The following is a 23,907-nucleotide window of genomic DNA, read 5'->3' on the forward strand; positions in this document are numbered from 1 at the left end:
AATCAAGTATGTCTGTCTGTCTGTCTGTCAATAGTTGTAGTATCAAGTCTGATCCCATTCATGTTTTTTTTTGGTGTTTCTGTGTGTATCATTTTTACAACCCTATCAGGATCTTCTACAATAAGCTCTCTGAATTGTTTACCTCTGGAAATGATGCTGGTCACTGCATTTTAAGATTTGTTCATTATATCCCTCAAACTCTTTGATCCTGCATGCCATTATTTATTTCAGATATAGATTGCTTTCCCTACACTTCCCAATTATTAATATCAAAACTGATTTGCCACTTAATTATCAATTTACTTGTCCCATCCCGTTAACGTGTTTCTTAATTTCTTCCTGTGAGAGCTATTACCTCTGCTTGTAGAATGTTTGGTATCTTTTGCAAATGTTGATAGACACATTGCCTTAAATGACACTGGCCCCAGGCCCAATATTTTGTGAAACTTTTTTCTTTTAATGTGAATAACGAAACTTCTCTCTGAGCTTGCCATTTTTAGCCAAATCTCCACTCATCTGTTAAAAGTTAAAAGAAAATTTACATCACAGAATCATGTCTGTGCTGTTGATAAGATACAGCCTAGTTTCATTTTCCTGCTGTGGGTTCATAGTCTCGCAGATCATGGCCGTTTACTTAAACAGCCATGTATAGCTTTTATGTGATCAAGGTTTCTGCCTCCACTACCTTTCAGTTAGTGCAGTAGTCCCCAACCACTGGGCTGTGGACTGGTACCGGGCTGCAAAGCATGTGCTACTGGGCCGCAAGGAAACAATATGATTTAGCGATATGAAACGATATGAGTCAGCTGCACCTCTCCTCATTCCCTGTCATGCCCATTGTTGAACTTGAATGCATGCGAGGTCATCAGTTACCTAAACGCAGTGATACCTCACGCCAGGGACCACTGGTTGGCCTCGGGTAACCGGCCGGCGAGAAGTGCCAGTTGGTACTGGCCTGCAGCACGGATAGATGGGTGCCACCTCTAAACCTGTTTAGCACACCGAATGTTTGTGGGGAACCCGGTGCTAAAATATTCGCAGACGACCTAATTCGGGCTCAGGGTTTCGTAAGTAGCAGAGCAGCTTCCTCATTGCAATCTACTGAAAGTCATCCCTCGAGCCAAACTTTTGTTGGCTGATAGGTAACTTTTGTTACCTACCTACAAGGGGGCGGGCGTGTGCCCTGTCTCCTCGCCTGCTCGGTTGGTCGCTCTCTCTGTGGCCCCAGTTACCTTGTCCTCTCACTGGTGTGTTGCAATGATTTTATATGTTCATACAAGGAAAATATGCATTGTGTGTTTAATATCCAAACTTAAAATGTTATGATGCTATTGACTTATAAGTGAGTTATAATTGACTTATCTATATTCATACGAGGAAAATATGCGGTGTTTAATATTAAATTCGTTAGATAAACCCTTTTAGAAATGAAATTGAGTGCATTAGCCACTTGTAAGTGACTTATAGTTGACTTATCACCTATATTCTGGTCATGATTAACACCCCCCCCCCCCCCACCCCCAGTCGGCCGATCCTCATGAATATTGTCAATATTAAACTGGTCCACGGTGCAAGAAAGGTTGGTGACCCCTGAGTTAGTGTGTCTCAGACACCAGCCACCCTTTTTTTCATTCCTCCATATGCCCCTCATTCTATTCCTCATGGATACTCAAGCTGTGATCTAACTCATCTATTCAGTTCTATCATAACACCACTACTTTTGGTGTCTTGTCTTATTAACCTGTCCTACTTCCTGTAATGGCCTATGGGTATAGACTTTTTTTGTTCCTCTACACCACTCAGTATCCTCCTGTTTGTGTAATTGCCTGTCTTGTTTTCAGTCCAATTGACAAGACAATCTGGTAATCCTACAGTCACAAGCTTACTTCACTATTACTGCATGGTAACTTGCGTATGGCCTGTCAAGAGTTCATCATACACCCTACATTTAAATCAAAATATTAAGACTGAATCTTGCACAGACCTAATTTGTCCTCTGATTCAAAACCAAACTGCTGGCGGAACTCAATAGGTCAGCCAACATAGAGGGAAATAGGTAGTTAATGTTTTGGTTCAAGACTTTTGATCTGGACTGATAAATTCAGGGAAGATGGCCATGATAAAGAGTTGAGGTGGATGAGTGGGGTAAGAATCTGATGAGGAAAAGAAACCAAATTTGGCAGATAAGGTGGGAAGGTATGAAGAGTGTGAGGGTGATGGGCAGAAAGAGTGTATGGGGAGGGAAAAGAAACTGGGAGTTGGGGAGAGGAGTCGCTGGATAGCCAGGAAAGTAAACAGGTCTTACAATGGATGATAAACAGTGGATCAGGCAGCATCTGTTGAGATAAGTTCATGTTGATCATTCATCAGAGCTCTTTATTGGCAGATTGCGATGGAAGAAAGCTGCCTCCATGAGATTACTACAGAACAATGCTGATTGTTATTTTAACAGCACAGATTGATGTGTTAAACTGTAACATCCACAGACAAGTTTAGTTTGGTTTTATCCGTGTAATTTGAATATTTGATGTATGTCCAAAGCTGTAATAACGTTACAAACTCAATAGTATTCAGGGAAACATTTCTTGATGCCAACCTGTTCAGCATCTTCAAGATCACTCCCTTCACCTGAGGCTGTTGTGTGTGCCAGATAAGGACTTGACTAAAGTTACTTGCTAAGAAATTGATACTCTCAGAGCCTTGGAGGAGAAAGGAAGCAAAAGAATGAATGCTCTTTAATGTTGTCTGGATTTCACAAACACTCCTGACTCTTGGATTATTAATTGCTCACAATCCTAGAACTCCCAGTCCAACAACATTAAGGAAGCCTAATTATTTTAAAATGGTGGCCTACCGAACTTGGGGATAGGTAACAAACATTCTACAAGTGAGTTACTTGAAATGTCACATTCATATTAATTATTTTATTTTTGTTCATGAGAAATACTGCAGGAAGTAATTGCTAATCTTCAAAATTCTTGCTGAGTTGTGCAATCTTTTGTAAAAGAAAATGTAGCCATTGTTCAAAAGTACTGCATAATTCTCTTCCAAATAGTTTCCATAAACCATCAAGATGCATTTTGCTATACTGTTTGAATGACTGATAACTATAGAAGTGTTCATTTTGATATGTTCCAAGATCAGTTGACATGGAATTTTTTCTCCCTCCCACCATAATCATTCAGCATTCAATGGGCTCCTTCCATTGGCTTGTATATTTGCAGCTGAGTGCATTGGCTGAATAATAGTTTGCAGTTTCTGGAGTCGTACAACTTAATTATAAGTCAAACAATTTATAGTTGGTAGTTTTTTAGAAGTTTGTTTATAAATCTATTTGGATTTGTTATTCCAGCTGAATTTTTGACCCCAGAATTCCTAATTCTTTGAACTGGGATGTTGGCATTCTTAACTATAAAGTCGAATGAGGGACTGTCTTCCCCGCTGTCTTTAGATGCTCAGGGAGTACTATGGGCCCAAAGCTTTCATGGTGATATTAATGTCTATTTGCACTGAAATATTTTTTTGAGAAATTTAAATCCCATCCTATTTATACAGATGAAGTTGGCATTAAATCAAGTTGTATGTAATTTGTAGAGTTTTGTATGATCTGTAATTAACAAATTCTACTCTACATCATACATGAAAAGATCAAAACATTTGTTGGACCACCTTTCAAAAGAAGGCTTAGTTGTGATTTTATACATACCATAGAATAAGCTGTTTGAGTCCAGCTGCACCATGGAGGCATTAAATCTGAGCTATGCTCCACCCATATTTGCCATTGTCATACTAGCATCAGTTACAGTGAATTGCTGGCAATCTGAAATATTGTCTGTCCTTCCCTTTCACTGTATGTGGGCAATAAATTTCTAGTGTCAGTTATAGATAAAGGATCAGGCACCCTGTATAGTTACGCATATTGAAGAAGTGGGAAGTGATTAATAAAATAATATTATATCTGTTAATTGAAAATTGTTTTACATCTTCTCAGCTTCAATCGGGTTCTTCAAGTCGTGTTTAATAACTGAACTTTCATGGCAAGTGCTCCTTATCTGTCCAAAAATCAGAAAATGGACTGAAAAACCAACATTAAAGTAGTGCAGTTTTATATACCCCATTTTATTTGTATAATTGAAACACATGACTGCAACAATAGGACTATTTCTACAGGGAAGTCCATTTCATAAGGACAAATTTAAAGAAAAGACAGATGGTATCTAAAGCTTGGCAAATGATATAATTTTCTGTTCAAATACTTACAGTGCCTATAAGAAGTATTCCCCCTCACCCTTCCCCCCCCCCCTACCCTGGAAGTTTTCATGTTTTATTGTTTTACAACACGGAATCACAGTGGATTTAATTTGGCTTTTGTGACACTGATCAACAGAAAAATACTCTTTTGTGTCAAAGTGAAAACTGATCTCCAGAAAGTGATCTAAATTAATTACAAATAGAAGACACAAATTAATTGATTGCATAAGTGTTCTCCCCTTACTTAATATGACACACCAAATCAAAACTGGTGTAGCCAATTGGTTTTAGAAGTTACATAATTAGTTAAATGGAGGCCTGTGTGCAGTCGAGGTGTTTCAATTGATTGTAGTAAAGGTACACCTGTACCTGGAAGTTCCAACAGCTGGTGAATCAATATCCTGGCAAAAACTACACCATGAAGGAAAAAGAACACTCCAAGCAACTCCCAAAAAGGTTATTGAAAAGCAGAAGTCAGGAGATGCATTCAATAAAATTTCCAAGTCACTGAATATCCCTTGGAGTACAGTTGTCAATCATCAAGAAATGGAAAGAATATGGCACAGCTGTAAATCTGCCTAGAGCAAGCCATCCTCAAAAACTGAGTGACTGTGCAGGAAGGGGACTAGTGAGGGAAGCTACCAGGAGACTTATGACAACTCTGGAGGAGTTACAAGCTTCAGTGGCTGAGACAGGAGAGACTGCACATACAACAACTGTTGTCCCAGTTGCAGCTTATGGAAGAGTGACAAAGAGAAAGCCACTGGGGGGAGAAAACTCACATGAAATCTCGGCTAAGTTTTGCCAGAAGTTATCTGGGAGATTCTGAAGTCAACTGTAAGAAGGTTCTATGGTCTGATGAAACCAAAATTGAGCTTTTTGGCCATCAGACTAAACGCTGTGTCTGACATGAGCCAAACACTGCACATTATCAAATACACACCATCCCTACCATGGGGTATGATGGTGGGTGCATCATGTTGTGCAGATGCTTCACTGCAGTAAGCACAAGAAGGTTTGTGAAGGTAGAGGGTAAAATGAATACAGCGTAATGCAAGGAAATCCTGGAGGAAAACCTGCTGCAGTCCGCAAGAGAACTGCAACTGGGGAGAAGACTTATTTTCCAGCGAGACAGTGTCCCCAAGCATAAAGCCAAACCACATAGGAATGGCTTTAAAAAAAAAAACGAAGTCAGTGTCCTGGAGTGGCCAATTCAGAGTTCAGACTTCAATCCAATTGAGAATTTGTGGCTGGACTTGAAAAAGCTGTTCACTCAAGATGTCCATACAATCTGACAGAGTTTGAGCAGTTTTGTAAAGAAGAATGGGGTGGGGGGGGGGGGAAATTGTAGTGTTTAGATGTGTACTGATAGGGACCTATCTACACAGACTCAAGGCTGTAATTGCTGCCAAAGGTGCACCTACTAAATACTGACTTGAAGGGTGTGAATACTTATCCAATAAATTAGTTTGTGTTTTATATTTGTAATTAATTCAGATTATTTTAGAACATAGAAAACCTACAGCACAATACAGGCCCTTTGGCCCATAAAGCTGTGCCAGACATGTCCTGTCCTTAGAAATTACCTTGGCTTCCCTATAGCCCTCTATTTTTCTAAGCTCTGTTACGAACCCCGTAACTGGATTACTTACCAGCAAAGATAGAGGTGTCCGTTGGAGTCTGGTGATACTATTTTTAACAGTATTTATTAGTAAAAATACACAAAAATAATATCAATGCAAATATACAGATAATATACGTCGTCAATACTAAACCTAAAAGTGCGGGTATAATAATAATTAATAAGAAATAAGCTCTATCGTTGTCTAGGGGATAATGAATTGTCCGATGGAAATATAAAGTTTGTTTCAGTTCACACAGGCTGCAGTGTTTGTCGCTGTTTTGCAATTGTTGGAGAGAGAGGGAGATAGAAGAATGGGAACAGTTACCGCTATTGTTTTTGCCAACCTTCCTTTATGATTTCGATCCGTCGGTGTCTCGTTGTTGTGGCCGTTCAAGTATGACCTCTCCTTTAGCTGAACTGTTCTTCTGTGATGAGCCCGCCACCCAGGCAAGGGAGGACACACACAAGCTCTCACTGGCTTTCGCTATAAAACGCTGTCACTGGATTTCTAGCGTTTCTCCTGGTGCGTCTGAGGGGTGTTCCCCAGACCCGACTTTTATCCTTACTCACGGGGTCTCAGATGTCAATCAGGTTGGGATGATGCAATCCCTCAACCAGACCACTCTGGTTGTCCCCGAGGGGTTTCAATGAATAGTACAGTACTCAATACACAATTCCTTCTCCAAGAGACAGTAGCAGTAATCAGTGGTTCTGTTCCGCTTTTTGTTAGGAGATATTCCACTTTTTGTGTATTTCTGCGTCTCTCTCTCTCATTACTGACATGATGTGTATCTCTCTAATTTCCTGGGTCTCAGACCTGAAATAATAGCGATCTTGCGATTCTCAAAAGGGGGGGGGGAGGCATTGGTGATTCTGGACCCTTCTGTCCATCAGATTTGCTCCTCATTCGTAACAGCTCCATGTACCTATCCAGGAGACTCTTAAAAGAGTCTATCGTTTCTGCTTCCACCGCTGCCACTGGTGGCCCATTCCATGCACTCACCACTCTCTGCGGGGGAAAAAAAACAACTTACCCTTGGTATCTCCTGTGTACCTACTTCCAAGCACCATATAACTATGCCCTCTCGTTTTAGCCATTTCAGCCCTGGGATAAAGCCTCTGACTATCCACATGATCAATGCCTGTCATCTTGTACATCTCTATCAGGTCACCTCTCATCTTCCATCGCTCCAAGGAGAAAAGGCTGAGTTCACTCAATCTGTACTCATTAGGGCACGCTCCCCAATCCAGGCAACGTCCTTGCAAATCTCCGCTGCACCCTTTCTATGGTTTCCATGTCCTTCCTGTAGTGAGGTGACCAGAATTGCACACAGTACTCCAAGTGAGGTCTGACCAGGGTGCTATATATCCGCAACATTACCTCTCGGCTTTTAAACTGAATCCCATGTTTAATGAAGAGATTTGTAGAGAGTTTTTGAGGACGACCACTTTGTAGAGATCTGATTTCACTTTGACACAAAGGAATCTTTTTCTGTTGATTAGTGTCAAAAAAGCCAAATAAATCCACTGTGATTCAATGTTGTAAAGCAATAAAACATGGAAAAATTGGAGGTGGGAATAGGGGGGTGGTGAATACTTTATAGGCACTGTATACGTGAAATTAATCCTTAATCAAAATGTAGATACAAGAGATAAATGGGAACAGTGATGGTGCCACTATTCAGTTTAAAGATAGCACTAAATAGACCTAGGGGCCTTAATCCAAGCTCAGTAACCTACAGTGAGAAAAACCTGGAGGGATTGTTATTATACATTGAGGAAAATCTGCATGATAGTTAAAACTTCTTGGAGGGTGTGTTTACTGGTTTTTCCTCATCTGCTTTGTGCGAACATAAATATCAACATATGAATTAGCTGCAGGAGCAGGCCACTCAGCCCCTATTGCCTGCTGCACCATTTAACGAGGTCATGGTTGATCTGATTCATTAAAAGTTACACTTTCATGAGTTGTTCTCTTTTCACACTCTCTCTGATAAACGAGCTACAACGAGTGCTGAGCAATTTCTCCTTGTCACCACCATTGGCAATTTCCTCACCATCAACATTGACCCAAAGTGTAAGGCTTCTTGAAGTTGCATACCATTCCAATTTAGAAATTTATTCTAATTCCATAATATTCAACTTGTTCATAACTTCAATCTTTTCCCATTAGCAATGTGGGAGCACTTGCATCGGAGGCCTGCAGTGATTGAAGAAGGTGAATTACTGCACTGCTACCTTGATAATAATTAGGGACAGGCAATAAATGCTGGCCTCACACTGACTCCCACATCCTAAGTAACTGACATTGTGGCTGTAACTGAGACAAGTTTAATTAATTGCTATGCTGACCTTGCATTATATTTTCACTGTTCGACCACCTATCACCTTGAGAATGGAATAATTTGCCATGTATTTTGTCAGTTTTATATTGAGTTTCCAGAGTAGTTGTTTGACCAGTCTTTGAGGCACAAGATTTGCATCCATACCCTCTACTATTGTTTATTGCTAACACTTCAGTTAAATGTTTAAGAGATACAAACACCACTTCAGTTAACATTTAAGAAGTGAAGATACAAAGATTGATGTCGTGGATATTAGAGAAAACTGGCGAAGGATACAACAGGCTCTTGGTCTTTTCAGAGTATTGAGAAAAATTTATGCCAGAAGGTCAGAAGACAAAGCAGACAATATAGGAAACATCCTCTCCATGTCCACTCTATTTAGGCCTTTCAGTGTTCGATAGGTTTCAATGAGTTCACCCCTCATTCTTCTGAACTCTAGCAAGTACAGGTCCAGAGCCATCAAATGCTCCTCATACGTAAACCCTTTCATTCCCAGGGTCATTCTCATGAGTCTCTTCTGGACCCTCTCCAATGCCAGCACATCCTTTTTCAGAGAAGGGGCTCAAATCTGCTCACAATACTCCAATTGCAGTTTGGCGAATGCCTTTTAAAGCCTTAACATTGCATGCTTGCTTTCACATTTGAGTCCTCTTGAAATGAATGCCAACATTTACATTTGCCTTCCTCACCACCGAATTAACCTGCTATTTAATCTTTTGGCAATCCTGCACAAGGGCTCCCAAGTACCTTTGCAGCTCTGGTGTCTGAATTTTCTCCCCATTTAGAAAATTGTCTGTGCCTTTATTCTTGTACCAAAGAACATGACCATACACTCTCCTCAACTGTATTCCATCTGCCGTTCTCCCAGTCTGTCTAAGTCCTTCTGAAGACTCTCTGCTTCCTCAACACTGCCTGTCCCACTACCTTTCTCTGTGTTTTTTGCAAACTTGGCCACAAAGCCATCAGTTTCATCACCCAAATCATTGGCAGAGAACATGAAAAGAAGTGGTCACAACACTGACAACTGTGAGACACCACTAGTTACTGGAAGCAGCCAGAATAGGCCCTCTGTATTTCCATCTTTGCCTCCCGACTGTCAGCCAATCTTCTATCCATGTTAGTATTTTCCTGTAATACTATGGGCTTTTATTTTATTTAGCAGCCTCATGTGCAAATCCTTGTCAGAGGCCTTCTGAAAATCCAAGTAAGCCACTGACTTTGTCTGTCCTGCCTATATTGTATGCACTCTTGCTTTTATGATGTCTTTGATTTCCATTTTCAACCACGGTTACTTCATTGTCCATTTAGAATACTAACGAGAAAATCTGCAGATGCTGGAAATCCAAGCAATGCATATAAAATGCTGGAGGAACTCAGCAGAGCAGGCTGTATCTACAGAAAAGAGTACAGTCGATGTTTCAGGCCAAGACCTTTCAGCAGGACTGGAGGAAAAAAGATAAGGAGTAGAATGAAAAGGCGGGGGGTGGGGAGAGAGAAGCAACAGCTGATAGGTGAAACCGGGAGGAGGAGGGCTGAAATGAAGAGCTGGGAAGTTGATTGGTGAAAGATACAGGGCTGGAGAAGGGGGCATCTAGTAGGAGAGGGCAGAAGGCCATGGAAGAAAGAAGAGGGTGGAGCACCTGTGGGAGGTGATGGGCAGGCAAGGAGGGAAGGTGAAAGAGGGAAAAGGGGATGAGGATTGAAGAAGGTGGGTTACCCAAAGTTCGAGAAATCAATGTTCGTGCCATCAAGTTGGAGGCTACCTGGACAGAAAATAACATGTTGTTCCTCCAAACTGAATATGGCCTCGTCATGATGGTAGAGGAGGCCATGGATTGACAAATTGGAACAGGAATAGGAAGTGGAATTAAAATGAGTGGCCACTGTGAGATCCTGCTTTTTATGGCAGATGGATAGTAGCTGCTCAGTGAAGCGGTCTCACAATCTACATCGGGTCTCACCAATATACCTGAGGCCACATTGGGAGCACTGGACACAGTATATGACCGCAACAGACTCTCAGGAGAAGTGTTGCCTCACCTGGATAAACAGTTTGGGGCCCTGAATAGTAGTAAGGGAGGAGGTGTACCACTTATTTTGCTTGCAGTGGGGGCGGATGAATAGACATGGGAATCATGATCCTGCGGAAAGCAGAAAGTGGGAGGGGATGGAATGATGTGCTTGGTGGTGGGACCCTGTTGGAGAATACAGAAGTTCCAGAGAATTATGTGCTGGATGTGGAGACTGGTAGGTGAGGACAAGAGGAGCCCTGTCCCTGGTAGGGCGGCTGGAGGTTGGGGTGAGAGCAGATGTTTGTGAAATAGATGAGTTGCAGTTATGGGCAGCATTGATGGTGGAGGAAGGAAAGCCCCTTTCTTTGAAAAAGGAGGACATCTTCTTCGTTCTGGAATGGAAGGCCTCACCCTGAGAGCAGGTGCGGTGTAGAAGGAATAATTGAGAGAAGGATGGCGCCTTTACAAGTAACGGGGTGGGAAGAGGTATGGTCCAGGTAGCTCTGAGAGTCGTGGGTTTATAATAGACATCATTAGATGAGCTGTCTCCAGAGATAGAGACAGGTCGAGAAAGGGGAGGGAGGTGTCGGAAATGGAACAGGTAAATTTAAGGGCAGGGTGGAAGTTGGGGGCAAAATGGATGAAGTTGATGAGTTCCACATGGGTGTGGGAAGCAGCACCAATGCAGTCATTGATGTAGTGTAGGAAAAGTGAGGCTTGGAACATGGACTGTTGCATGTTGCTGACAAAAATGCAGGCATAGCGAGTGTTCATGACTGCATCTTTTGATTGATGGAAGTGGGAAGAGTCAAAGGAGAAATTATTAAGAGTGAGGACAAGTTCCACTAAACAGAGGAGAGTGGTGATGGAGGGAACTGGTTGGGTCTGGTGTCCAGAAAGAAACAGAGCTTTGAGGCCTTCCTGGTAGGGGCTAGACATCCATAGCGAAGATAAGATGATAGGGGCCAGGGAACTTGAAATCACTGAAAACATCCAGGGTGTGTGAAGTGTCATGGTTATAGATAGGAAGGCGGGGTGGGGGGCGGGAATAAAACAGAGTCAGGCAGAACATTGTAGTACTTGACTGGACAGAACAGTAAATTTCAACAGAGGGAGCAAATAAAGGTTACTGTATCTTTAATAATGGAACTGTGAGGATAATTATTATTTAACAGCTACCAGTTCCCCAGTGGAAATTCTGTAATGATTGTTGATTCTAGCCCAAATTTCTGCAGTAGTAAAGCACTTTGATTTTAAGCTTCAAGTTTCCCATGCACTTTTAGTAATGAGCCGCTTTGTTACTTTGACCTAGTTGCCTATCTGAGCCATAAGGAATATCCAGTATTTGGATAAACGTAACAAAATTTTGATTAGCCATTTCCTGATCTGTGGGTTTCTTTTATAACTTGTCCAGCGTTGTAATGCATGTGTGTGTATTCAGTACTTCAGTTGGTTTTATGAAGAACTGATGCTCATCAGTTGTTCAGTTCCTTTCATTAACCCTTGTAGAGAAAGTGACATGATTTTGATTTCAATATATTGTCTGAACAACTGGGTTTAACATTATGCAAATGCAGAGCTACACGTAATGGCATCTGGAAACACTAAGATAGTACTTAGTTTGCAGTCCTTGGTTCAGTGACATGAATGTCAACTATTTTTCTTTTAAAAAGGGATCTTATTTCCCACAGCCTAAGCCATTAACATCTTTGACCTAAACTAAAACTATTTTCTTTGATTATCATTGACTAGCTAAAAATATCTCAAAAATGAGGTTTGTTTTTTCAGTGGAAACATTCTGAAGGGTTATAAATTTGGCAGTTTAATAAAGTAAAATGATAGTGGGGAATGCTGTGATTTGAACAGTGTAAGCTTGGAATGCCAAGAATTGGATTCTGGTTTCCAGGATTCTCATGGGAATGATGTGAAAACCAGATGATGGAATATGGTCAGAGATTGTTATGTGAATCTGTTGTTTATAGGAACATTCTCTGGATTGTTTCCAGTTGTTTTTTTTTCGTTTTGTACTTTTCCCATGTATGGTGGCCCTAATGCATGTGAGGTTTAGAAACCTTTCTTTATAAATGTAGGGTTTCTTTAATTTCCTCTGTGAAAATTGATGGGGAGAGGTTGAGTCTAACACAAGCAATGTTAGAAGACAATGGGTTATAAGTTAACCAATGGGAAGGAGTGAGAAATTTGTAAAAATCCTTCCCATTGGACACTTTTAACTTTAAATCAAACTGCTATGCTGTGGAAAATGTTTTCTGATTTATGTTATGAATCAACCAGCCAGTCTAGGGGATTACATCAGTAGAGCATGTGTTGTGAAGGCTGGGTAGGAAGTATAAGGAAATATCAAATCAAGAGCCATGAATTGAATCATATGTTGAGTACTTTATAGATTAGGTAATTGTTCATTCTGGTGTGAGCAGGGTGAAATATAATTAGCTGTGTGTAATGTAGTACCAACCTTTGAATTCAGTAAATAAAGGAATGTGGAATCATGGAATCTGTGATGCAAATCTTTGAACTCTTGATTCAGAGACTTCCCTCTCATGTGCTGCTGAATGCAGCCATTGATTACTGTACCAAAGATTTATTTGTAGATTGCACAAACTTATTTGCAGCTTTCATCTTTCTCTATGAATCCAACAGTTAGAGCCAAAATTCAACCAAAATGACCAATCTGTTGTAATCTTAATTTTCTGACTGGTTAGCATTTTGATTATTTTTTGTTTGAAGCAGCAGTTAAGACCATTTTAAGGTTAGTTGTCTGGTCTGATGACTCTGAAAGGGAGTTCATCCAAATTATGTAACCACTGAATATTGTGTGGAAGGGGGTGTAATATGGTCCACACTTAATTTTTTAAATTATGTAATTGGTTTTGGTATATAAATCTGTGAAAACAAGGTTACTGGTAAAATTGTTGAATATGTGCTATTGTTTCAATGCTGTATATTTTGTTCCTCCTGAATAAGCAACTTCAGGATGTAAAAAAAATACACAAGAAATAGAAGTTCCATGATTCTCTAGTTGCTCAGCACTATTGCTTTCAGCTGGCCATGTTGTGCCATGTACCTTGCTTTTGCTCTTTCATCACTACGGTAAAATAATGTAGGTATGGAATTACATTCATTCTTTCATATCAGGTAATGGGTAGCAAGCTGCATCATCTCTCTCCCTGAAGAGGGTAATTAGATACAATAACTGTAGCTAAAGTGACAAATAGGGGAAAGTTGAGATCTGCCAGCTCTTGCTCTAATCCCTTAGTATACTGACCTCCCCCCCACCAGTCGTGGTGAATGGTTTCAATCTGAAAAGTCAAGTGTCCTTTTCCCTTCACTGATGCTGCCTGATCTGATGAATTCCTCTCGCGTTCTGCGTTGCTATTTGAAATCCGTTTGTTAAATGACAGTTTATAAAAAACATTTCAAAGTGTGGCTCCTCTTTTATTAGGTGGCATATTCTGGTTGCCAGAGTATGAAAGCTATATAGTTTGTGGAACAAACTGCTATTTGACAACTATATTTTTGCAGCATTGAAGCATTTTTGTTCCTGATTCTGTTCCTGCTTCAGTTTGATTTTTATTATCAGTTTGATGTGACAACTAAGCTCAATTGGGTTTGGAGGTTTTGCTTTGAATGTTTATGTGTTTTCTAGATCTCCATGTTTTGCCATAAATGATGTATTGACTGTTTGGTTTTGCAATATCGAGTCACATTTCTTCTTAGTGTCTTGTCCTACTGGTTATATCTTTATCCTTATGGTAGGTCGCACATTGTGTGAGAGGATTGGCAATGGTTATTTGTATTTCAACTCTTTATTAGTTCCAGCTGTGGTAACAGGAAGGCTCATCTAAACTGAGGGAAGGATGGAAATTTCAGTTGCAGTCTTAAGCAATTGAAACAACTATAGAGAATCACAATTTGTCTATCTTTTTTTTTTAAAAAAAAAGTTGAAATTGCAACAAAACTATATCAGATATTCCATTTAGTCTCCATATGAAAAGTTCTGTAACTTTTAAAGAGCAGAATTTGCTAGTTAAATTTTCATTACTTATACTATTTTTGCTTTAGACTATTCTCTCAGAATAACACAATGACCATATACCTGCACTAATAATTTTGGTTAATGGCTTGGTAATGGGCTGTCTATCAACTGCAAAATCATGGTCCTGTTTGTTGAATAGTTGCAGCTTTATAAAGATGGTGCTCTCACAAAGTCTCATCCGTAAGATCAAAGTTTTGAAATGGAGGATCTGAGGATGTCAAGCATAGTGGACAAGTGCATTGGAGTTGATTCCTGATTTTATTCTGCCAGTTTTAATTCAGGAATACAGTTTATTACAGATCATATATTGTCTGACTTTATTATTCATTTATTCAGAATATTGTTATATCGGGGCATACTTTTAAGATGATATAGGGGACATGTCAGAGGCAAGTTTTCTACAGTGGTTAATGTGAGGAACACACTGCCATGTATGGTGGTAGAGGCACATATGTTAGGGGCACATGGTTAATAGAAAATTGGAGGGCTGTGTAGGACAGAAGGGTTAGATTGATTTTGGAGTAGGTTAAAAAGTCAGCACAACATTCTGGGCTTAAGGGCCTATAGTGTGCTGTAGTGGTCTATGTATTATTTTGAGCATTTACCATGAGATTACTGACAACTGTTCTTCCATTTTGAACTCAGGTGGCAGTGAATGAGAAAAATTGTATACTCTGGACAGAAATATCCTGGAGAGGGATGGAAGTGAAGACCTAACTGCTTACTTCCAAGTTGTGTTTGTTTCAAAAACAATTTGAACCAATAATTGTAACTCACTTGATAAATTAGTTGAAATAATGTACGAATAGATTATTAAATACCTTCTGGTTTTTTCTACAGTGGATTGTGGTTAACTGAGCCATCGGTTAATTGGGGAACAACTATTAAGGAACAAAAACTAACTGAGAAAATAACCAGGATTCCCTTCATTTATTTGGGACACAGTGCCGCTTAATTGGGACAGATTTCTAACTAGCGTCAGTGACACTTCCGAGGTCATTAGACACTACAGTGACTAGAGGGAACAGATTTTAGATAGTGTCAGTGTTTATGTTCAAAGCATCAGTAATTTTTATCACTAACAGTTTGTGAAAAACAAGCAAGAAGATGATTCAGAACTGTTTTGCTTACTGCAGTTTCAAGCATTCTGTCTTGGAGATGCCAGAAACAACTGGAATTGAATTGAAAATGAAATGATTTTCCTACTTCAACAAGTTAGGAGCTCTGAAGAATTTAAAGATATCGACAAACATCTTGAATGTTGCAATAAAAATCAAGATTTTGGTGGATGCAATCATTGAAGGCATTGTATGACTGCAGTCCATTATCTGCACAAGGTGTCTTCATTGCTTTTCTTTATTTACAGTTAAATGAACACGGTAGCGTACACTGGGCAAATTCCTCCGATAACTACCGTAGTAGGAACTAATACAGTTTTATAGTACTGTAGAGGTATTCATAGTGTTCTAATGTTAGAACACTATGAATTTATGTTGTTTGGTCTTTTTTAATACTTTTTTAATACTTTTTAAAACTATTTCCATGAAACTTCAGCTGATAAGGGCAGCTGCTTAATTGGGCCAAAATGTTCTGGTCCTGATGTGTCCCAATTAACCGGAATCCACTGTATTAGAAATAATAAATACATCCTAGTCTGTGTTGAGTACAGTGTATTAGCACAGGGTGAAGAAATTCTATAGCTTCTAGTGACCAATAACTTTACCTATGTTCTCAACAACACTTACAAGGAACTGAGTAGGCAGACCTACTATTAACAAAGAATTTCCCTGAATGAATTGAGGTTATTTGATTGTCTGGACCAGGTTTCCAGCCTGGAATGAAACATCGAGTTTTAAGGTCTAAGAGATCACTAAGTTGCAAACACTTGCTGCACGTTGTCTTTATGTATTTGAACTCTGACTTGTGTCCACTAGCCGCTTCTATAATTGTCATTTAAGCAATTCAATATACTAAAGAAATTGAATTAGCAATATTTGTAATAATAACATCTAAAATTTATTATCTCTTTGCACATCAGTTTTGTAATCACTGACTGAGAGGATCCCAAGTTCTATTTTCTCAGATCACTTATTTAGCTGTCTCCACAAAAGGAAAACTCACCACGATTCTCTATTGTCTCTATCTTGAATGTTTATGAAAGAAAGAAAATGCATCAATTGCAAACTGATGTCAGTAGCATGTTTATTCATTTCTCGGGAATCTGGGTGTTGCTAACGAGGTGTTTATTGCCCATTCCAATTTGCTCTTGTTCATCTGGTTTACTGAACTATATCAGAAGGTGTGTGAGGCCAGCTGGAGTCTGTTCAAAGTCAGACAGAGTAAGAAGAGCAGATTTTATTCCTTGAAGGACACGAGTGAACCCAATAGGCTTTTATGATAATACAGTTAATTCTGAAATTCAGCTGCTGCGTTACCATCATATCAAATGTTCACAACCATCTTCAGACAAAGATGTGGAGTGGAATTTCATGACTTGCTCTCTTGAACTTTTCATCATCTCTTATGCCACTCCCCAACTAATTTATTCAGGAAATGGCTAGTGCGCTGACCCAGCAAAGATTCTGGGAGCTTTTAGCCAGTCACAAGTAGACTGGTGCTCTACTGCCAAGTTAAGCTGTAGTGCAGCTACATCAGTGCCATGTATCTGACAAAATGGAAAGCTGCCTGAGTATTCTCATACTTATGAGAATAAATATTTTAAGTAGACCCAATGAGCTATTGCATTATTGCCTTGCCAAGCAACACACTATAATAAATTTGGGAACCTAGCACCAGTAGCCCAGGATGATCCATTTGGAGCCAATTTGTAAGGGAGGGGGTGGTTGGGTGTCAAGAACCCTCTCCATAGGCTGGAGTCAGTCAAAGAAAGATGTTTGTATTTGTTGGAAGCTACTCATCTTAATCCCAAGTGGAATTTCTCATGACAGTGTCTTTAGCCTAAAGGAGTCAAATTCAGCATTGAACACTTTGAGTATCTGTCTTGTATTTCAGAAAAAGCATCTGAAATTGTTGTTTTATTAGGTAGTTAAACAATCTTCAATTTTCTCTCTGGTTACTAATGTACCTAGATATTCAATTTAAACCCAGTTTAAATTCCATTGTCCTGGATAGTGGTCCTTCTAGGGACGCGAGGGAAATTTGTTCCAGAGAGGCCTGTTGTTTGTAGAAGCAGAACACTGGATAATATGCAAGGAGAATAATATGTAAGGATGTGGAGGCATTGGAAAGGGTACAGAAGAGATTTACCAGGATGCTGCCTGGTTTAGAGAGTATGGATTATGATCAGAGATTAAAGGAGCTAAGGCTTTACTCCTTTTGATGAGAGGAGACATGATAGAGGTGTACAAGATATTAAGAGGAATAGATAGAGTGGACAGCCAGCACCTCTTCCTCAGGGCACCACTGCTCAGTACAAGAGGACATTGCTTTAAGGTAAGGGGAGGGAAGTTCAAAGGGGATATTAGAGGAAGGTTTTTCATTCAGAGAGTGGTTGGTGCGTGGAATGCACTGCCTGGGTCAGTGGTGGAGGCAGATACACTAGTGAAGTTTAAGAGACTACTAGACAGGTATATGGAGGAATTTAAGGTGGGGGGTTATATGGGAGGCAGGGTTTGAGGGTTGGCACAACATTGTGGGCCGAATGGCCTGCAATGTGCTGTACTATTCCATGTTCTATGAGAAGAAGGGAAATTGAGAATGATCTATTCTTGAATTACAGGGTGGCAAATTTTAGCGAAGGTTGTGATTAAACATTTTCTACTTTGGATCACTACCTGCAGACCTTATTCTGATCTTGTCTCCTATATGATCAGCTTAGCTTGATTGTGGAGTAAGGAAGATATTCATTGGGATTAAATCTTTAAAATCTTTGTTGCATCCGAGGTTAATTGGGTTTCCATGAGATACCTGAGCACATTGAAAGAATGCAAGTTTCTCATCAATGTCTTCAAATTATGACATAGTTATATTTAGGTATCTTGAGCTAGTTTTCATAAAAATTCTAATTATTCTGTGTTAGGAATGAATACAGTCCTAAATTTATTTAAGCCAACATCACTGACTTAACCAGGATCCCTTTGAGCAATTGAAGTGTTTTGTAGAATTTTACATTTTTCTGTTTTATTTTTAAACAGGTGGAACAGTCAAAAGTATTCATTAAAGAAGGTGGTGTTCAACTACTACTCACAATAGTCGATACTCCTGGATTTGGAGATGCTGTGGACAACAGTAACTGGTGAGTTCTGCAAATTGTACTCAATTATATAAATATATAACAAAACTATAGGTACTGAAAATGCTGAAAGCAAGCAGTTCAAGCAGCATCTGTGAAAATATAGCAAAAATATTTTTTCAAATGCAAGACTTCTTGATTGACTGTTTCTAACACTTTGTTTTTACATGGTTTTATATTTATATGGAATATTTGACAAATAACTAAGTACTTCTGTAAGGGTATTCGTGTTCCAGGCAACTGCTTATGACCAGCTCGAGCAGAGTGCATTCACAAGCCCAAAGTTTGTATGAAATGATGTTCAAGGCCGTACATATATGTGCACGTTTGTTGTAGATGTCACGAAAAGATTAGATTCTTGAAGCTGAAGATAACATTTTCAATGAAATAGAACAGAAAGTAGCTCTCTACCACTGACTACAAAGAAGATCTCAGATTACCTTGATCATAATTCCTGTATCTGTGAATTCCATTTCTGGAGTAAGATTTCTCATGAGCACTCATAGCACTGAAGAACCTCTGTAGTTACAACACTTGTCAATTCTGGCATTACTATTGAATCATTGTGCTTTATTGGACAATGAGTGCTAGTTTAATTTTCACTAAATATGAAGTGAGATATTAGAAGGTGCATCTTTGAGAAGGAAAGAGTGATAGAGAAAGAGAGATTTGGGGAGCTTGGAATTTCAGAACTCAAGGTCAAGGCTGCTGAAAGCATATGCTAGAAAGTTGTTCAGTTGGTAATGATTACAAAACTGAGCCAGAATTTGAGGGAAGAAACTGTGTGGGTTTGGATGAGCAACGCTATTGTAGTTTAAGATTGTGATCCAAAATTCTAATTTCCAAAGTTTACAGGGTGAAAAGTAGAACAGGCAAACAAATTGAAGGTCACTTAAGAATTTCTGAGTAATGTTTGAAAGAAATTAGAAGAAAATAATGTATAGGCAACCACACATTATAGAAAGATTGAGTTGCTAGAAAACAGTCAATATCACAGTTTTCCATAATGCATACCACCTTTTCCTATTAAATCCCTTATTATAAGTAGAGATGCAACTGTACTGATGTTTTTCTGTCATTAATTCATTCTATCAGTGATCCAACTCTGATATTTAACAGCTGGGATCAATATTAGATTTGTATAGTAGGAAAGGGTTTAGAAAGTGGGGGTATCAGGGAAGGCGTGGGATTTGAGGATTTAGAGTTCTTTGGAGAAAAGTGGTAGTCAAGGTAATGAGCAATGGCCATGGCTATTGTGGCATGTCAGACAAAATGTCTCAGATGAAGATTGAGGCAGCACTGCAACCTGAAATTTCTGTTCAGGTGTCCTCAGACTGGAGAGTTTGAGGGTCTCTGCTGTAACTGCCAACCAAATCTACAGTAATATTATATCCAATGCCCCACAGCATTTTGCAACAAAAATAAAAAGTAACACAATTTGTTGATTATTTCTCATTTTGTGTTTATCTATTATCACAAATTCCATAATTATTGCAAATTCCATGCTTTGTTTCAGTGTATGGGACCATGATAAATTGATCACTTTTCTAATGTTTGATTTTCAGCTGGCAACCTGTCATTGATCACATAGACAGCAAGTTTGAAGATTACCTTAACGCTGAATCCCGTGTGAATCGACGCCAAATGCCAGACAGCAGAGTCCACTGTTGTTTATACTTTATTGCTCCTTCAGGTCATGGGTTGGTAAAATATTTTGTACAGTTGCAGTAACTTCCAAGAGCTGAATAGCTAATCTATTGAATTCATTCTTTTTCTGCTGGTTTTACAATGCTGTTTGGTCTCACTGACAAATCTGTTAATATTAAACCCTTTTTTAAAGGGGATTAAAATAATTTAAAGTTCAGAATGTGTAAAGAAGCCTCACAACTCAGTCTGTGATTATTCTCATCCTCCATAAAGAGTATTGTAACCTATGTGTTTATCATATCTGCCATCTTCTCTCAAGCAACAGAAAGATGTTCAGGAAAGAAAAAATTCTGTGCAGCTGCAGGAGGTGAAACATCTTGTCTTTCCATTTCCCTTTACACCATTCGGGAACCACTCTTCCTAGGTGCATGATGTGGCCTCCTCTACATTGGGTAAAACAAATGCAGATTGAATGATCACAATGTGGAGCACCTGCACTCAGTCCAAAGGGGTGATCCGGAACTTCCACTTTCCTGTCACTAATGATGTAGGGTCACAACCCAAAGCATTTACCATTCTTCTCTCCACCCCCCCTCCCCCCGCATGCACACAGTTACTGCTTCACCCACTGAATTCTTCCAGCAGTTTTCTTTTTAAATCAACTTTAATTCACCATTCCTTTCACTTTCTATCCACCTATCACTGTGTCCTGCATTGAGGCGTAATGCAAGCTTGAGGAACAGTGCATCATCTTGCAGCCTTCTGGAATTAATCTCAAATTCTTCAACTTTTAGGTACATCATTCTGTCAGTACTCCAACAGGGCTATTTCTGCCTGTCATTATGTTGTAGTTCAATTTTCTTATTCTATTTGTATAAACTGGCATGCCAGGAACTTATAAGTCTTCACCATTTACAAAATAAAGAAGTTTAGTGTACCTATAACTGCCCCATTAAGCCATTTGGAAACCCAGAGATGCTTTCTTTGCTTTGGTCATCGAGGTTCTGCTATCCTGAGCTCAACCTTAAATCAAGTTTAACCTTGCACTTTTCCTCCTTCATTCAATTGAAGGGGCCTGGCAATATTTGATTTATTCCATATATTCAAACAATTCTATCATGTCACTTGCTAATCAATTCTTTGCGTTTGCTCCTTCATGCCGGGGTTATTTCACAAATCCACAGTGAACGCTTAACATTACTTCAATATCTGAGCCTATCCAATCTCTCCTTGTAACTAGAGCCATCCAATCCAACATCTTGTGTATAGATTTTTGTGTGTTATCTTGAGTGTACTCAGCAATTGAACCTCCACAGCCTTTTAGTTAATTAAGCGGGGAAAATGTTAGCTGTGCTCCATCTTGGCAAACCTCGTGGTGTTTCAATGAACTTATTACTCATTCCACCAAATTCCAGAAATTACAAGCCTGATTTGTTTAACCTTTCCTCTTTGATCAACCTGCCATCTCAGGAATCGATGTGGTGAACCTTCATTGCATACTTGTCACAACATACTATTAAACTTTCTAATGGCAGAACCTGTGCATTAACATTCAGTCTTCAACACCTGAACCTTTTAATCTCTCACCATTAAAAATACCAATGTGGATAATATGTGCCTTGCATTCTACCTCCCACTGAAGTCTCTGTACAAACACCTCTCACCCCACACTGCCACTTGGTGTCATCAGTGAATGTGAGTACATCTCATTTCATTCCCTCATTTAAGTCATTGACGTAGATTGTTATATTACTTTGGTTACAGCCTTCCAACCAGAACCCATGTATGAAAATGACCTGTGGAAATAACTGATTTCTTTTAAGCAGAACTTGCACTTAGTTTAATAACTTCTTGTATAACATTTTAAGAATACAGATTAACAAGTTTTCTGCAAGTTCAGCCATTCTTTGAACTGAATTACTATTCTGTCAGATTATATTTTTTAAAAAAGTACTTTTAAAAGACTTTAAATTGGTGTAGCTGGGAACAATTCCAAATTCTTGCAGATAAATGTCCTGTATTTTATCTGTTTTAAATAGCTGTTCTGCACAATACCGCTGACAATCAACTGCTTGAGATTGGTTTTAATTTTGGCTTCATATTTTCATCAGTTTGGCTACTAAATCCCCACTGGTCACTGGTTTGGTGTCATTGATAATTGAAGATTATGGGATGTGGTTCGGGTGATGCTTCCCTTTCCAAATGATTCATGTTGCACTGGTTGTTAAATGACCTGTTGCACTGTGGCTTCCATTTCAATTCAATATAAAATAGCTCAGGCCAGCTAGATTAATTAGCAACTGCAGTTCTGGACTGTTGATAAAATGAGTTCAGATCCCACCATGGCAGCTGGGGGGGGGGGGGGGGGCGTTAAATTCAAGGAATAAAATCTGCAATTTAAAAGAAGACACTTCTATAACACTGCTTGCGATAGGCCTAAAATCAGTGTTTTGAAGGGGTTGAAATCTGCAGTTCTTGCCCAGTCTGGCTGTATATGATTCCAGACCAACATGGCAGTTGAGTCTTAAGTGCTTCAGATGAGGAACAGTTAGACATGTACAGCAGTTCAAACAATGCAGATGATTAAATTTGAAAAGAAGTGTTTATTTTCAATTTAAAGTTGAATGTTAAAGCTTTTTATTATGATTATTTGAATTTCCAAAGCTACAAAGCAGTCTACAAAGCACAGGTCAGGCACATGATGGAATATTCTGCACTTTCTTTGGATGAATGCAAATCCAACTCGAACTTGAAAGAACCTTCACACAGTCCAGGACAAAGAATCAAGGGACATGGAATCAATAGAGGGAAGAGGCCTTTGGATGAAAGATCAGCCATGATCTTTTTGCCACTGGACTTCAGTGTTTGATGGGAGTAATGAACTGCCTTGATAATGGATTATTATTGACCTGCAGGAACGGAATGTCAATAGCCCTACTAGTATGTAAGATCATCAATGATCCAATCTGTGTCCTCAACTTGAATTTCCTTCTCTCCCCTAAGTTCGTGATTCCTTTAGAATCCATTCATCAATCTACAGTGGCATGCAAAAGTTGGGTTACCCCTGGTCAAAATTTGTTACTGTGAATAGTTAAGTGAGTAGAAGATGAACTGATCTTCAAAAATCATAAAGTTAAAGATGAAACATTCTTTTCAACATTTTAAGCGAGATTAGTGTATTATTTTTGTTTTGTACAATTTTAGAGTGAAAAAAGGAAAGGAGCACCATGCAAAAGTTTGGGAGTTTGGGCACCCCAAGAAATTTGAGCTCTCAGATAACTTTTACCTTAATTAGCTTGTTAGGGCTATGGCTTGTTCACAGTCACTGTTAGGAAAGGCCAGGTGATGCAAATTTCAAAGCTTTATAAATACCCTGACTCCTTAAACCTTGTCCCAACAATCAGCAACCATGGGCTCCTCTAAGCAGCTGCCTAGCACTCTGAAAATTAAAGTAAATGATGCCCACAAAGCAGGAGAAGGTTATAAGAAGTTAAGTGTTTTCAGGCAGCAGTTTCCTCAGTTCGTAATTTAATTAAGAAATGGCAGTTAACAGGAATGTTGGAGGTCAAGTTGAGGACTGGAAGACCAAGAAAACTTTAAGAAAGAACTGCTCGTAGGATTGCTAGAAAGGCAAATCAAAACCCGTGTTTGACTGCAAAAGACCTTCAGGAAGATTCAGCAGACTAGAGTGGTGGTGCACTGTTCTTCTGTGCAGCGACACC

General features: G+C 39.3%; 1 protein-coding gene across 1 annotated transcript in view; it reads left to right on the forward strand.

The window, feature by feature from the left end:
• LOC140729787 (septin-7) overlaps positions 1 to 23,907 on the forward strand; it is a 131,007-nt gene that overhangs the window by 55,470 nt on the left and 51,630 nt on the right. The window contains exons 3-4 of the mRNA XM_073050007.1: positions 18,441 to 18,541; positions 20,104 to 20,238. Coding sequence (XP_072906108.1) covers positions 18,441 to 18,541; positions 20,104 to 20,238 — 236 coding nt within the window. The remainder of the gene's footprint in view (positions 1 to 18,440; positions 18,542 to 20,103; positions 20,239 to 23,907) is intronic.

The sequence above is a fragment of the Hemitrygon akajei genome, chromosome 1 (assembly GCF_048418815.1).
Source record: "Hemitrygon akajei chromosome 1, sHemAka1.3, whole genome shotgun sequence".
Classification (NCBI taxonomy): domain Eukaryota; kingdom Metazoa; phylum Chordata; class Chondrichthyes; order Myliobatiformes; family Dasyatidae; genus Hemitrygon; species Hemitrygon akajei.